Below are 15,343 nucleotides of genomic sequence, written 5' to 3'. Positions count from 1 at the left end.
TCTACTTTAACTCTGGCCCCTAGTTTTCATTTATTTAAATGGTACCTCATTGTACCTAGAAGGGATAGCAGGAACTAGACTGTACAGAATTGATTGTCCAGTTTTTACTGAAAACTGAGTAGCACATGCTTTTAGGAAAGTGACTACTAGATTCTTTTTTTTGGGGGGGCGGTGCACAGCTGGTGACTCTCAGGGGTTACTCCTGGCTATGCACTCAGAAATAGCTCCTGGCTTGGGAGACCATATGGAATGCCAGAGGATCGAACTGCAGTCCGTCCTGGGTCAGATGCATGCAAGGCAAGCGCCCTACTGCTGTGCCACCTCTCCGGCCCCAATTACCAGATTCTTTCATGTTCAATGTGGGTTGTGTCTTTATAATCCCAAATCTCATTGAAAACTGTATTGTTACTGGTTAGCTCTTGATTATTCTAAAATGAGTCACAAGTATGAAACTCTTATTTCTTTTCAGGAAAGGGAAATCATCTGAATTTAAAGCTCACACAGCTCCCGTACGCAGCGTGGACTTTTCAGCTGATGGCCAATTTCTAGCTACAGCCTCTGATGACAAATCCATCAAAGTATGGAACATGTTTCGCCAGCGCTTCATCTACTCTTTGTACCGACACACTCACTGGGTACGCTGTGCTAGGTAAGGCAAGTCTCAGTACCAGATCCAAGACACATCCCCACCCCCCATCCCCAATGGACTGGGAGCAAATTTCTTGAGTTACTCAGCAAATCTTTATTTTGTGGCTTGAGCTATTTCCCAAGCTCTGGAGTATTTATTTTTGTTTTTAATTCAGTTTACTTTATTTAAGGAGCGTTTATCACATAGTTGACAGAGTTTATTGTCATACATTTGTTTCCAGATAAGTGGAGCAAACTATTTAAAAAAAGAAATAGAAAGGGATTTTAAAAAGGGCAAGAGAAGAGAAGAGAAAACAAGAATTACAGTGACAAGCAAATCTGTGAAAATCATTGTGTCTAGCAATGAGGTTATTAAATCATTGTCAGAAGGTATGAGTACGCTCTTGTTATTAGCTGACTATTTTGTTACTTCATTTGTTTCTTTCTTTTTTTATTTAATCTTTATTTAAACACCATGATTACAAGCCTGGTTGTAGTTGGGTTTCACTCATAAACAGAACACCCTCCCTTCACCAGTACAATATATGACCCAACACCAATGCCCCCCCCCTTCAACATTATGTTACTTCAGATACACTTTGGCATCTAAATTGGTGTGTTCTTATGATAATAAAAGTATTAAAGAAAAATGAAGTTTTGCAGCTGTGTGGTCCAGGAATTTCAAGTACTGTTGCCCTTACAGCAGTTTTTGTGGGGCATGTTTTCAAATACCAAGTCTTCTAAAAGTACAAGAAAGTGGGGGCTGCCTGCACTCACACCAAGAAAGTCCTGGTGATATCAGGACTTTAACTTTTCTCTCTTCTCATTTGTTTGATAAATGGTTGTCTCTTAAGAAAGGTTTCTTAAGAGGTTTTTTTCCATGGTAGCTCTCTTCCAACATTGTTTCCTTCCTGTGAATCCCCATTTTATTGGTTGGTTCCCTAGTTCTGGCCATTAACCTCCCCACCCCACACATACTCATTTGATTTTTACTCATGACCTCCTTGAAATATCCTGGAGAGGCCCACAGAGGGGCCGTATAATTTCCAGTTGAGAAATGATTATGTGTATACATAATGTCACAGTATGCTGTTGATTAGGATCCATCTTTGCAATGTTAGAACTTAGACACACACACACACACACACACACACACACACACACACACACACACACACACACACACTTTTTTTTTTTGCCATAACCACCAACACTAGGGAGTTAGTCCTGAGTCTGCACTCAGAAATCACTCGTGGCAGGCTTGAGGGACCACATGTGATGCTAGGGATTAAACCCAGGTTAGTCACGTACAAGGCAAACTCCCTACCCAGTGTGCTATTGCTCCGGCCTCCATTTCTTGACAGTTTTACTTCTACATATCATTTAAGTCCATAATACTTTAAGCAAACATTTCTTTTAAAAAAAAAAAAAAAAGAAGAACAAAATGGGGCCAGAGAGTTATCATGGAGGTAAGGCATTTGCCTTGCATGCAGAAGGTCGGTGGTTTGAATCCCAGCATCCCATATGGTCCCCCGAGCCTTCGAGGAGTGATTTCTGAGCATGGAGCCAGGAGTAACCCCTGAGCGCTGCCGGGTGTGACCCAAAAACCAAAAAAAAAGAACATAAAAAATTTCTGTCACTTGTTTCTTTTCATTCATTCTTCCTTTTTTTTCTTTCTCTTTCTTTTTTCTTCCTTCCTATCTTTCTTCTTTCTCCTCTTTCTTTTTAAATATAAGTTTACATGTTGTATCATTTCCATTCAACCTAATGAATTCTCTCAGCTTTTGTTGATCCCTTTTATTTTACTTTACTTTTAGTTTTGGGCCACACTCGGCAGCATTTTAGGGGTTACTTTTGGCTCTGTGCTCAGAAATTGATCCTGGCGGGCTCAAAGGATCATATGGGATGCCGGAGATCGAACCCAGGTCCATCCTGGGTTGACAAGGGTTGGCAGCGTGCGAGGCAAATTCCCTACTGCTGTGCTATCACTCCAGCCCTTGTTGATCCCTTTTAAAGGATAATTTTGCTGAGCTATAGCATTCTGTTTGTAGGGAGTAATACTTCTCTTATCACTTTGTAGCTGTTATTCTATTGTTTTCTGATTTTTTCCTGTTTAAGCAGCTGTCATTTTTATATTCTTTATGTAAATGTAGTTTGTTTTTGGTTTTTTTTTTTTTCTGCCACACTTGCAGTGCTCAGGAGTTACTCCTAACTCTGCACTCAGGAATCATTCCTGGTGGGCTTGAAAGACCTATGGGATGCTAAGATCAAATCCTGTTGGTTGTATGTATAAGGGTTATACCCTACTAACTGTACTATAACTCCAACCCCAAACTGCTTTTTCTAAGATTATTTTCATAATATTTTGCTTTTTGCAATTTGACCATCCTGTACCTAGGTGTAATTTTGGTATTTTTGTGGTTGACCAGTTGATATTTTACATATTTGGAAATTTTTTTTCTTTTCTTGATAGATTTTTCTGCCCTACTTCTTTGTCTTCTTCTGTGACTCCAAATTTACATATGCTTTGATTACTTACTATTGATGCAATTTATTGAGATAAATGCCATCATCCTGTGTTTTTCTTCTAACTTACTTCATTTACCATGACCTCTCTGCTGCTTTTATCCCTGCAAGCTCCAGGCTCCCCAGATGGGTAAATGTATCCACATCCACTTCTCTAATGAGATTTCCTACTTGTTTCATTTCACCCAGGTTTTTCCTTCTGTCCTTGGGCATAATAACTTTTTGAATCAGAATTGTTATCTTCTCTTTTCCTTTTTGTTTTTTTGAGCCACACCCAGTGGTGCTCAGAGGTTATTCCTGGCTCTGTGCTCAGAAATTGTTTCTGGCATTGCTCAGGGACCATATGAGATGCCGGGGCTCAAACCTGGGTCCATTCTGTGCTATTGCTCAGCCCCCAGAATTACTATCTTCTGATAAGACAGTCTTGTCAAATAGGGCATATCATGTCATGCTCAAATAAAAAATGTGGAGATTTTTGGAGGTTTTTGTTTTTCTTTTTTTGTGATTGTGTATCTAAATAGTGTTAAATGTTTGAGCATTTGGGTTATTCTATCATTTTCTTAAAAGTGTTTAATTTTGACATAATAAGTACTATTGACCCTTGAGTAGCTTGAAGGTTCAGGGAATGTGCATCTGTGTAGTAAAAATCCACTTATAATATAGTCTGTTATCTACATAGGTGTGTTCTGCAATCAAGTGTTGGATCAACTGATGTCTGGGGTTGGTTTAATCTGGGAATGTAGAATCTATGGATAGAAAAAAAAATCTCATTAAGTGGACCATTCAGTGATCATTCAGTGATCAACTTTATTATTACTTTTCTGCTGGCCTGTTTAGATTTTATTGTGACTTGGATTTAGACTTTTCAGGTAAATGGTAGTAGCCTTTACTCCCAGACTATGGTATTAGTATTCAGCTGAGTGCTTGTAGTAGTCACCAAACTCTGCACAGAACTTGAGCATCTCTTGGTACAGTGTAACCTTAGTGACCTTTGTTCAACTTGGTCTCCTGGCAGTTCCGTTACAACTTGTTGTTGCCAAGTTTTGTTGCCCTGTGAATAAGCAGCTTTGTATTTGACCAGAGGCTCAAAGAACTCTTCAGAAGCTTTTTTTTTTTTTTTTTTGGTACCATGTCCTCACAGTTTTAGCCTTTTAATAATTTTGAGCTTTGCCTCTCACCTCTGCCAAATGAGACTACAATAGTCTCCTTGGGCTCTACACTCCTGGGCTATAGTGTAGACAACCCTCCTTAGGAGAAATCTGGTTTGGATTTGGTCTTCATAGCATTCGTTTTCTCTCAGGAGTCATAACCTCCTGCTTTCTCTTTCCCTGTGCCTAAGAAAGTCTCTTCATATATTTTGCCCAGTTGTGTGATTGTTTTTGGTAGGATATTAAGACAAATTCTAACTAAAATATTCTTCCCATTTCTAGAAATTCTTCCAAGGAATTTACTAGTGTCTGAAAAACCAGTATCAAAATTTATATAGATGAAAAACATGTGGAGATAACTGAGAATGGGGCCCAAGGAGAGCTCAGTAAAAGGAGTGATGCCTTATGTATCTGGTGCTGCTAAGGTTCCAAGCTCTCTCTCTAGCATGGTCCACATGCTCCAGGGCAATCTCATTTGCTCTGCTTTTGAGTGTGTGAGTGTTGAGCATGTGATTTTCTAAGGTGAATCTGTTTGTGAGTGTTGTCACCTTTGGAAAGCAGCACTGTAGTCAAGATGTGTATTAGCAACACAACTGAAACAAGTGGAAGAATAAGTGTGCAGGCATCACAATCAAGAGTATGGGACCACCAGTTGTTGGAGTAAGCAGTTCTTATTCTAATCAGGATATTTCTTCTTTGGATGTGCTTGTCCCACTTGAGTGGGAAGAACCTCTGGATTGGCCCCCTAACCGTCCCTGTTCTCCACCCATGGGAGTGGTCCTATCTTCCTAATAAATACCTCAGATCAGAGAGATGCTTCCCGTTTGACTCCATAGCTAGCCTATCTGCCTGCCAGTACCCTTTTACCTGCTTGCAGATGGCTTGTGGCAGAAGTTCCTGAACCAGTTTTATCTCCCTAACCTGTGTGGATTGTTTTCTATCTCAGTGTTGCTTCCAGACCCACATTTCCAAATCCCCAAATCCCCCTAGAATTGGGGTATGGGGCTTTCACTACAATCAGCCATTGCAACAATGACAAAATTAATAGTAATTAATGAGAATGAGAATGATGATCACTCAAAAAAAGTCAGTAGAAACTTGTCCAACAGGTTTACAAAATATTAGTGTAAAGCTATAGGAATTAAAAGATCATGTTAATGATGCAGGATTAATAAAATAGGTCATAGCCTAAGTACAGCTCTCTCTGTATATGTTTTTGTTTTGTTTTGGGTTTTAGGCCACACCCAGTGATGCTCAGGAGTTACTCCTGACTCTACACTCAGGAATTACTCCAGGCAGGCTTGGGGGGGGGGGGGTAACATGGGTTGTCAGATATCGAACCAGGATCAGCTGCATGCAAAGCAAACACCTTACCCACTGTGCTGTCACTCCAACCCCACATGTTTTATAACAAAGATGGTATTTCCAAACAGTGGGAAACTGGGTGGATTATTTTATATTATGGATTTCTATTTAGAAAAATATACAAAGTTGTAGCTTCATAACATGTTATTTACAAAAATTATAGATTAGTTATACTGCTAAATAGAACAAATAGATCCAAATGATACTGTTCTTCCTCCTTGTGTATAAATGGACAATGTAGCTAAGTGAATATAAATCAAAAGAATTTAAAAAAAAATTTCTTATTTATTTATTTGGTTTTTGGGTCATACCCAGCAGCACTAAGGGGTTATTCCTGGCTCTATGCTCAGAAATCGCTCCTGGCAGGCTCAGGGATATGAGATGCCGGGATTCAAACCACCAACCTTCTACATGCAAGGCATATGCCTTACCTCCATGCTATCTCTCCAGCCCTTCTTCTTTTATTTTAATTATTAAACTTTAAATGTCTGCCATGCACTGAATAATTAGGATTCTGTCTATCTTCCCTCTACCTACTTTGGGGTTATTTCTGGGGCCCAAATAAGTCCATGTGGCATAAAGAGGGAACTTCTAATATGTAAGAAGAACTGTAGATCTGTGATCTCTAGACGTATCATTATCTGACCTTGAGTCTTAAATATTTTCAGGTATGTTCTCTATTAGGAAACATCCATTATTCTAAAATATATTAGCATAAACTCAAGTACTCAAGAACATATGTATGGGGAAAGAGACTGGTACATAGACCCAATTACAATTACATATTATTTGACTATATAATAAAAGATTAAATTATGCAGTTTGCCTCTATATGAGTGGATCTGGAGAGTCCCACGCTGAGAGAAGTCAGTCAAAAGGAGAGAGACAGTGATCTCTCTTGTATGTGTGATATAAAGGAAAATAGGAAATAATAAATACCTAAAGGCAGTAGATATTGAGAATTGGTTTACAAAACTGAGTTTACCAGAGTGGGGAATTGGATTGGGGATTGGGGATCGTGTGAAAGTGTGGCTGGAGGGGTTGGATGTGGAGGGATAGCTGAGACAGTGGTGGATGGAAGTAGACACTAGTGAAGAGTTTGGTGTTGAAACAAACTTTTAGTTTGAAAGTGACCCAGGTTCCTTCATCATATAAATAAATATACAGCACCAGGAGTTGTATTTTCCAAGATGTTGCTGATCTGGACTGTGTGTGCTCAGTGTCTGGCCACTCGCACTTTCCACTGCTTTTTCTTGCCCCAACCCCCCATGGTAACCTGTGTTTTTAATGAAGTGCCTCTGACTCATGATTTGTTTCTTAAGAGATGTGAATAATGCCTGCTGTGGTTTTAGGGCCAGAAATATGTTTTCAAAGAATATTCATTCTACATTGTAAAAAATAATCAATGGGAAATTCTGATCTCTTGTAATAGCACTTGAAAATTTCCCATTGTTCACAGGCCCTTTTGACTCTCAAAACTGTATGCCAGTTATTCTCAGTAACTGCATGTCATATGCAGGAAATATTCCATTTAACTCAAGTTTCAGGCATTCTTTAGGTTCCTAGTAAAGGGGTTCCTATTAGACAAATTGGGCTCTTTAAAACATGGAAATCCGTTTGTCTAGAGAGAAGTTCAAGAATTGCCTCATTCTCACAAATGTCTACCGGTAGTAGTTACTGTGTAAACTTCACAAACTCTTACCTCACTGGCTCCGTCTGCTGACCCATTAGTCACCATTAACTCATGTAACACTCATCTCAGTGCCAAACTCCAGAATTTTTAAAAGATGGGTGATTAACACTGAATCTGAGAGGACTTCATTAATGTCTCAGTAAAAATGTTTTCTTCTTAGCATAAAAAACACCCCAGTTAGATGTTGCTTGAGCCCTGGCTAGAGAAAGGGCTAGACTATTCTTAGATAATGCCAGTCAGGCCAAAGAGAAATCTATTTCACAGATGCTGAACTACGGTTAATGTATCTAATTTTTTTACTTTTTTTTTGGTTTTTGGGCCACACCCGGCGGTGCTCAGGGGTTACTCCTGGCTGTCTGCTCAGAAACAGCTCCTGGCAGGCACAGGGGACCATATGGGACACCGGGATTCGAACCAACCACCTTTGGTCCTGGATCGGTTGCTTGCAAGGCAAACGCTGCTGTGCTATCTCTCCGGGCCCTAATTTTTTTACTTTTATTTTATTTTTAAATTACTTTATTTAAACACCATGGTTAAAAGGTTATTTATAATAGAGCTGGGTTTTTTTTTTAACAGTTACAAAGTTGTTTATAATTTAGTTTCATTTATACAATGTCCAACACCCTTCACCAGTGTACATTTCCTGCTACCAGTGCTCCAAGTTTCCCTCCCAACCTTCCCCCGCCTGCTTCTTGGGTCAAATGTTCTCTCTCTCTCTCTCTCTCTCTCTCTCTCTCTCTCTCTCTCTCTCTCTCTCTCTCTCTCTCTCTCTCTCTCTCTCTCTCTCTCTCTCTCTCTCTCTCTCTCTCTCTCTCTCTCTCTCTCTCTCTCTCTCTCTTCCTTTTTTTTTTCCTTAGACACTGTGGTTTGCATTATTGTTACTGAAGGACCAACATGCATACCATATCTTCTTTCAGCAAAAAAAAAGTCTTGTCCAGAATGTCATGCATCTAATTCTTTAAAAAATTTAAAGCATAAATGTATATTTTATATCTTATATATTTTATATAATTTATATACTATAAAATATATTTTAACATATAATTTATATAATATTAATATATATTATCAATACGATATTTTAATATATAATTTTATATAATATGAAATATAAATAAAATATAAAAACAGAGAAGGAGGAGAAGGGAGGTAGCACAAGTCACTGGTTTCGCTTTCAGTTCCTCTACAGAGAAAAAGAAAGGTCTCAGATACTGAAAACATAAACACGGATTATTATGTAGTGTCCACGAGAAGGGGGAAAGACCTCAACTCTGAGGGCTTTTTTAATATTAAAATAGAGGCAGAAACCTTCTCTCCACCTGATATTAACCTTTTATTTTTAGTTTCTCTTTCCACTCTCCACTTTCCTGACTTCCCAATTTATATGTCCCCAATTTCTTCTGGAGGGAAGTTCTCTCCAGACATGCACAGCCTCACCTCAGTGAGAGCTATCTGAATCCAGAAACCTCAACAGACGTGTCAGCCCTGTATCCTTCTATTCAAGGCTGCACAGTGCCTCATATTGACAGATATAATTAAGTGAGTGAATTAGTCAGCAAACCTTCATCTTCCTCAGAGATGTGACTGGTCACATTTATATTTCTATGAAAAGAGCGTGTGGTGTTTCACCTGTGTATTTTCCAGCAGAGCTTGCTGGAAAGCCTTCCAGAAATATTGCATCACAGTTTCATGTCACGTTAAAACTTTCTGAGAACACAAAACTTGCTGTATACTAAATCAAAGTTCTTACACATTTTTTTGTGGTTGTTTGTTTAGTTTTTGGGGGCCACACCTGGTGGCTGTCAGGAGTTACTCCTGGCTCTGCACTCAGAAATCACTCCTGGCAGGCTCAGGGGACTATGTGGGATGCTATATGGGAACATGTGAGATTGAACCTGGGTCGGCCACATGTAAGTCAAACGTCCTACCCACTCTGCTATTATAGCTCCAGCCCCAAAATTCTTATACTTTTTTTGCACTTAAGGCTCCATTTCACCTGAGAAACTTCTACATGACCTTGGTACATAAAATATACAAATCAAAGATTTACCAGAAATAGACCATAACCATTCAAAACAGAAGTTTTATTTCCCTCAGATTCAGTTGCATAGCCCCATATGGGGCTGTTTAAGAAGCTGGGCTGTAAGTAACTAGGTCAGTAGACCAAATCTGGCTTCCTTCTGGCAGTGTCTGAAATGGAGTCACTGAGGTTTGGTTGTGCAGCTGGCATCCTGGTTCCCCTTCCATTGACCTGGATATACCTTTCATTTCCTGAGCCTTTCTGTGCCTTGATTTATTCGTCTGTAAAGTAGGATAGGACTAACTGCAACATCTGGTTGTTTTTTGTTTATATTTTATTTACATGGACCTGCTCTAAGTTCAATCTCTGCTACCAAAAAATGAAAAAGAGGAAAGTTTCCTTTAGCTTTTGTCCTTGGACCACACCTGGCATTTGCTCAGTGCCTGCTGCCTGCTTGGTGCCAGCTGGGTTTTCCTGCACAAAAGCAGGTACATAGGTACTCTACATATGGAAATAGACACTAAGAATTATACCTATTACGGAAATACATCTAAAGAAGCATACAAAATAAATATACATATCCCCTTGAAGTCTTTTGAAATAGTCTGGGGTGGATAAAATTACAGCTTCCGCCTGTGACATGGTGTTATGGTGTCTGAAAAATGGCTCACAGCAATCACAGAGCATGTCCATGTTCTTGAGTGTCTCTCAAAAGCCAAATCAAGTAGCAAGCAACAGTCCACAGTGAAGGGAGGTGGGAGGCAAGAGGCTACAGAGAGCAAATCAGCAGCAGTGACAGCTTCTCTCTAGGCAGAGGCAAGACAGGCTAGGAGACTGTCTTTTTTGCTTTGGGAGCTGTTTGGCAGCTGATTGGGGTGGGGGGAACATTCCAGTTCCTGAGAAGTTCAGAACTGAGGATAAAAGGGTTAAATAGGGGGAAATAACAGATTGGGGTGAGAGAGTGAAAGAACAGAAAAGAATTTGTAAAGTGGTAAACAGGGGAGGGGGAAAGGAAGGGTTATATATAATAGAGTAAGGACTATGTTATACAACAGAGACAGACATTATGTCCATTACAGATGGAAATTAGAGAGACATAGAGATGGCCAACACAAACACTGTGTATACACATAGACAATAAAGATTGATTGATCCATAGGTTGCAGTTGAAAACTGACCCAGGTGGAAAGGGTCAGAACACTTAAAAAATATAAAGCTAGGAAGTTAGATGGAAAAATTTTTCATTTCCTACAAATCATTGGTGAGGGTCAAATTTACTGAACAAAGGCTTCCTGGGTTAGATTGTGCATAGAGCATTCTTTAAGCAATCATAATTTTCAAGTCTAGAATACTCAACAATATGGTAATGGACACTGCAAAAGGGGAGTCTACACCATAAGGTATAATCTAGTTGGTTTTAAGCATCCAGATGTCTTTCCTGAATGCAAACTGAAATCATGGACATTATGACATAACAGTAAACTAGCTTTAATTGAAAATTCCAAAAACATAATCAGTGAATGAGTACTGTAGCAAAAGTCTATGGCATGCAGTTGCCTATTACAGTGGTATCGGTGGACATTATAAGCATTAGATCATATTAGCAGACATAATCAAATGGAAAATGAATAGATTAGAATATTTGTCAAAATACTATCTTAATGAGCACTGTATTTTGAGTCTAATATAGAATTGCAGTACGAAACTATGGGACCAACCTAATTTTCCAAGAACCACTGTGAACAAAAAGATTAAATAAGTAGGGGCTGGAGCAATGGTGCAGCAGTAGGGTGTTTGCCTTGCACGTGACTGACTCAGGACAGACTGCTTTATGATACCCAGGTGTCCTATATGGTCCCCAAGCCAGGAGCAATTTCTGAGAACATAGCCAGGAGTAACTCCTGTGTATCATTAGGTGTGCCCCCCCAAAAGATTAAATAATTATTATAGTCAGAGTAAATTAAGAGACTAAAACATTTTATAGTGAGCACTGTAACTGGAGTCCCTGGCTTTCAAATGCATTCTTCACCTGCTTCTGTAGATGAAAGCATTAGAACATTATTAGAAACATCTGTAAATAGCAGTTGCTTGAACATCTGCTTAATCTAAACAACTGTATTTGTTGTTGTAAGTCTTTGTGTTTTGGTTTTTGGTTTTTTTTTGGTCTTTGGGCCATACCTGGCAGCACCTGGCCCTGCACTCAGATATCACTCCTGGCAGGCTCGGGAACCATACAGGATGCCAGGGATCAAACCCTGGTCTATCCCAGGTTGGCTGTGTGTGAGGCAAATGCCCTGCCGCTATACTACCGCTCCAGCCTTATGTAAGTCTCTTTGAAGTATAGAAGAGAATATAAGCTTGTGTTTTTCCTTTTCCACACAGTTACTTTCCTTTTCCTCACTATACTCTGGGCCAACTGTGTTCAGAGTATCTACCATTTAGACCATTGTGTTTCTTATGGAGTTATTCTAAATACTGTATATAAGTGATATCCTGTATTTATCCTTCTTTTTCTGGCTTACTTCATTTAGCTTAATATCTTCTAGTTCCATCCATGTTGATTGTATCATTCCAAGTCTTAGCTATTGTACTGAGTGCTGCAATAAATAGCAATATGCATACATCCTTTTGGATCAATTTTTTTCTGTCCTGGGTATAGATATTCAAAAGAGGGATTTCTGAGTCATATGGCAGCTTAATTTTGAATTTAGTGAGACCCCTTCATACTGTTTTCGATAGGGGTTGGACCAGGCAGCATTCCCACCAACAGTGGATAAGAATTCCTTCCTCACTGCATCCCCACCAACACAGATTTTTCCCAGTAATTTTTTTTGGGGGGGTCACACCCGACAATGCTCAGGGGTTACTCCTGGCTCTATGGTCAGAAATCACTCCTGGAAGGCTCAGGGCTCCATATGGGATGCTGGGATTTGAACCACCGACCTTCTGCATGCAAGGCAAACACTTTACCTCCATGCTATCTCTCCGGCCCCTAGATTTTTCCTAGTAATTTTTATATGTGCCATCCTCACTGTGTAAGATATCTTGTTGTCTTGATTTGGATTTCCCTAATGTGAGGATGAACATTTTTTCATGTGTCTGTTGGCCATCTGTTGGTCTTCCTCAAAGAAGTGCCTGTTCATTTCCTATCCCCATTTTTTGATGGGGTTTTTAGGTTTTGTGGAGCTAACCTTTGTGAGAACTTTGTATATCCTAGATATCAAGCTTTTATCTGATGTGTTGAGTGCAAAAGTCTTCTCCCATTCAGTTAGCTTCCTTCTAATTTTAGCCCATGTTTCTTTTGCCATACAGAAACATTTTAGTTTGATGTAGTTCCATTTATTTAGGTTTGATACTGTAGTTCTTGTCATTGGCATTCTATCATCAAAGACTTCTTTGAGGTCTAAGTTTTTAGAGTGTTCTATGTTTTCCTCAGTGAACTTTATGGATTCAGATCTAATCTCAAATTCTTTAATCCACTTAGTCTTTTGTGTTAGGTATGAGATATGGCTAAATCTTTAATTTCTTATGTGGTTATTCAGTTGTTCCAATACCATTTGCTGATAAGACTGTCTTTGTTCTATTTTCAAATTCTTGGCTCCTTTGTCAAAGGTTAGTTGACCAAATATTTTGGGGTTTGTCACTGGATATTCTGTTCTGACCCATTGTCTGAAAATCTGTCTTTGTTCCAGTACCATGTTGTTTAATCACTATGGATTTGTAGTAGAGCTTCAAATTTGGTATTGAGATGCTTCCCATTTCTTGTTTTTCAATATGGATTTGGCTATCCTAGGTCTTTTATAGTTCTACACAAACTTTATAATTGATCTAAGTCCTTGAAAAATGTTGCTTGAATTTTAATATTATATTGAATTTATATAGTAGTTTAGGTAAGATGGTCATTTTGACTCTTCAATATCTATTCTCCAATATTTATATTGACTCTTCCCATCCATGAGCATGCAATGTTCTTCCATTCCCTTAAATCTTCTTCAATTTTGAAGTGTTTCGAAGTTTTCTTGATATAGGTCTTTCCTCCTTTGTTATGTCGATTCCTAGGTATTTGATAGTTTTGGACCCTATTTTAAATGTGATAAACTTTTTGGCCTCTTTCTCCTCTGAGTCGTTATTTGTATAAAAAAGTGCAATTGTCTTTTGTGTTGATACACATTTTATAATAACATGGGCTCCTATATGTAGCTTTGAGTGCAGCCTAATTTGGTGCTACTGCTGGTGGTAATTGTTAAGGACTGACTTTCTTGTGCATTCTAGGTTTTCGCCGGATGGAAGACTCATTGTATCCTGTAGTGAAGATAAAACAGTTAAAATTTGGGACACTGCCAGTAAGCAGTGTGTCAACAACTTCACTGATTCTGTAGGGTAAGTTCATTCTCGTTGTGCATTGCATTTTTTGCTACAGAGAAATTTGCTTATCCACTATCAAAGAAAGAACTGTGAAGAAAGGAATATTAATCTTAGCTGCTTTATTCTTTTCCTCAGGTTTGCAAATTTTGTGGATTTCAACCCAAATGGTACATGTATAGCTTCAGCAGGTTCTGATCATACTGTGAAAATCTGGGATATAAGAGTGAACAAATTACTCCAGCATTATCAAGGTAACAATTCCCATGGCAGAAACACTCTAAGAAACAGAATAAGAATCGTTATAAGAATTTACACTTTATACTGTGTAAAGTTTCTACTGATTGGCTTCATTAGATGTCAGGGACAGAAATCATTTCAGAAATATGTTAGTATAAATAGGCATAGTAATCAGTTGAAAAGAAGAGTTGAGTATGCCTATACATATGATTAAGAGACAAATGAGCTGATGTCTTGGTTTCTACTGGATTCCTATTTTATATGCATTTTCTTTAATAAGGTACGTGTTCCATATAGCAGACATTGTGCTAAATCCTCATAATAGCCCAAAGTCTTATTATAAAAGTAAAAAGTTTAGGCAAAGAGGATAAACAACTGCTAAAATAATTGCTAGAGCTGCCTTGAGTCTTTGTTGTCCCTGTAGAGGGAAGGACAAATAATTTATCACAGTATTATACTGCCTCCTATTGGGAGAATAATATCCAGAAAGGAATTCCCCCCCAAAACAACCCAGCAATAATCTTCAGGTATCACCCATAGTCCCAAGCCCACTAATTAGTCACTTCCTAAATTTGGCAACAACAGCTTAATAGGTTCAGGTGTTTAGGCTATCTGCCTTATAGGACCTGGTGGTAAACTCAGCTATATGATATGTTGGCAACATGCCTGAAGACTTGGACAGTTAATATTGTTCACAAGCTTGGTACACCTGCTTTTAAAGATATCTCGTTATCTGAAGCTTAACCTGTAAGATGCCAAGCTACTTGCTGGCATTAGTGAGCTATTTGGAATTGCAGTACCATGGGATGCCTCTGTGTCATCAACTTAGTATTGTTAGTAGATTAAAGGAGCATATTAAGAAATTAACAGGGCCAGATATATAAGCACATCGGTAGGGTGTTTGCCTTGCACGCATCTGACTCAAGACAGAGATGGGTTCGATCCCCAGTGGTCCCATATGGTCCCCCAAGCCAGGAGCAATTTATCTGAGTGCATAGCCAGGATAACCCCGGAGCATTCTACCTTGTGTGGCCCCAGAACCCCCCACCAAATATAATAAAAAGAATTAAGAATTATCTTCTGTTTAATTTACAAATTGGCCTTTGTTTATATTTTCTGCAAATCAGTTCACAGTGGAGGAGTGAACTGTGTGTCATTCCATCCTTCGGGAAACTATCTCATCACTGCTTCTTCAGATGCTACACTTAAGATTCTGGATCTTTTAGAAGGAAGGCTCATATATACACTACAAGGACATACGGTAGGAACATACATTAAGACATATGTTTTGAATATGGTATAATATAGTATGTTTTTTAAAGTTGGATTTTGTTTTGTTTTGGGGCCACACCTGGCAGTGAC

The 15,343-nt window shown here is 38.8% G+C and overlaps 1 protein-coding gene across 1 annotated transcript in view; it reads left to right on the top strand.

Moving 5' to 3' along the window:
* POC1B (POC1 centriolar protein B) overlaps nucleotides 1-15,343 on the top strand; it is a 99,650-nt gene that overhangs the window by 32,489 nt on the left and 51,818 nt on the right. Inside the window, exons 4-7 of the mRNA XM_049783727.1 lie at nucleotides 470-649; nucleotides 13,652-13,759; nucleotides 13,880-13,995; nucleotides 15,109-15,242. Coding sequence (XP_049639684.1) covers nucleotides 470-649; nucleotides 13,652-13,759; nucleotides 13,880-13,995; nucleotides 15,109-15,242 — 538 coding nt within the window. The remainder of the gene's footprint in view (nucleotides 1-469; nucleotides 650-13,651; nucleotides 13,760-13,879; nucleotides 13,996-15,108; nucleotides 15,243-15,343) is intronic.

The sequence above is a fragment of the Suncus etruscus genome, chromosome 11 (genome assembly GCF_024139225.1).
Source record: "Suncus etruscus isolate mSunEtr1 chromosome 11, mSunEtr1.pri.cur, whole genome shotgun sequence".
Classification (NCBI taxonomy): Eukaryota; Metazoa; Chordata; class Mammalia; order Eulipotyphla; family Soricidae; genus Suncus; species Suncus etruscus.
The sequence above is the reverse complement of the archived record's forward strand: the minus strand, read 5'-3'. Positions and strand labels throughout refer to the sequence as shown.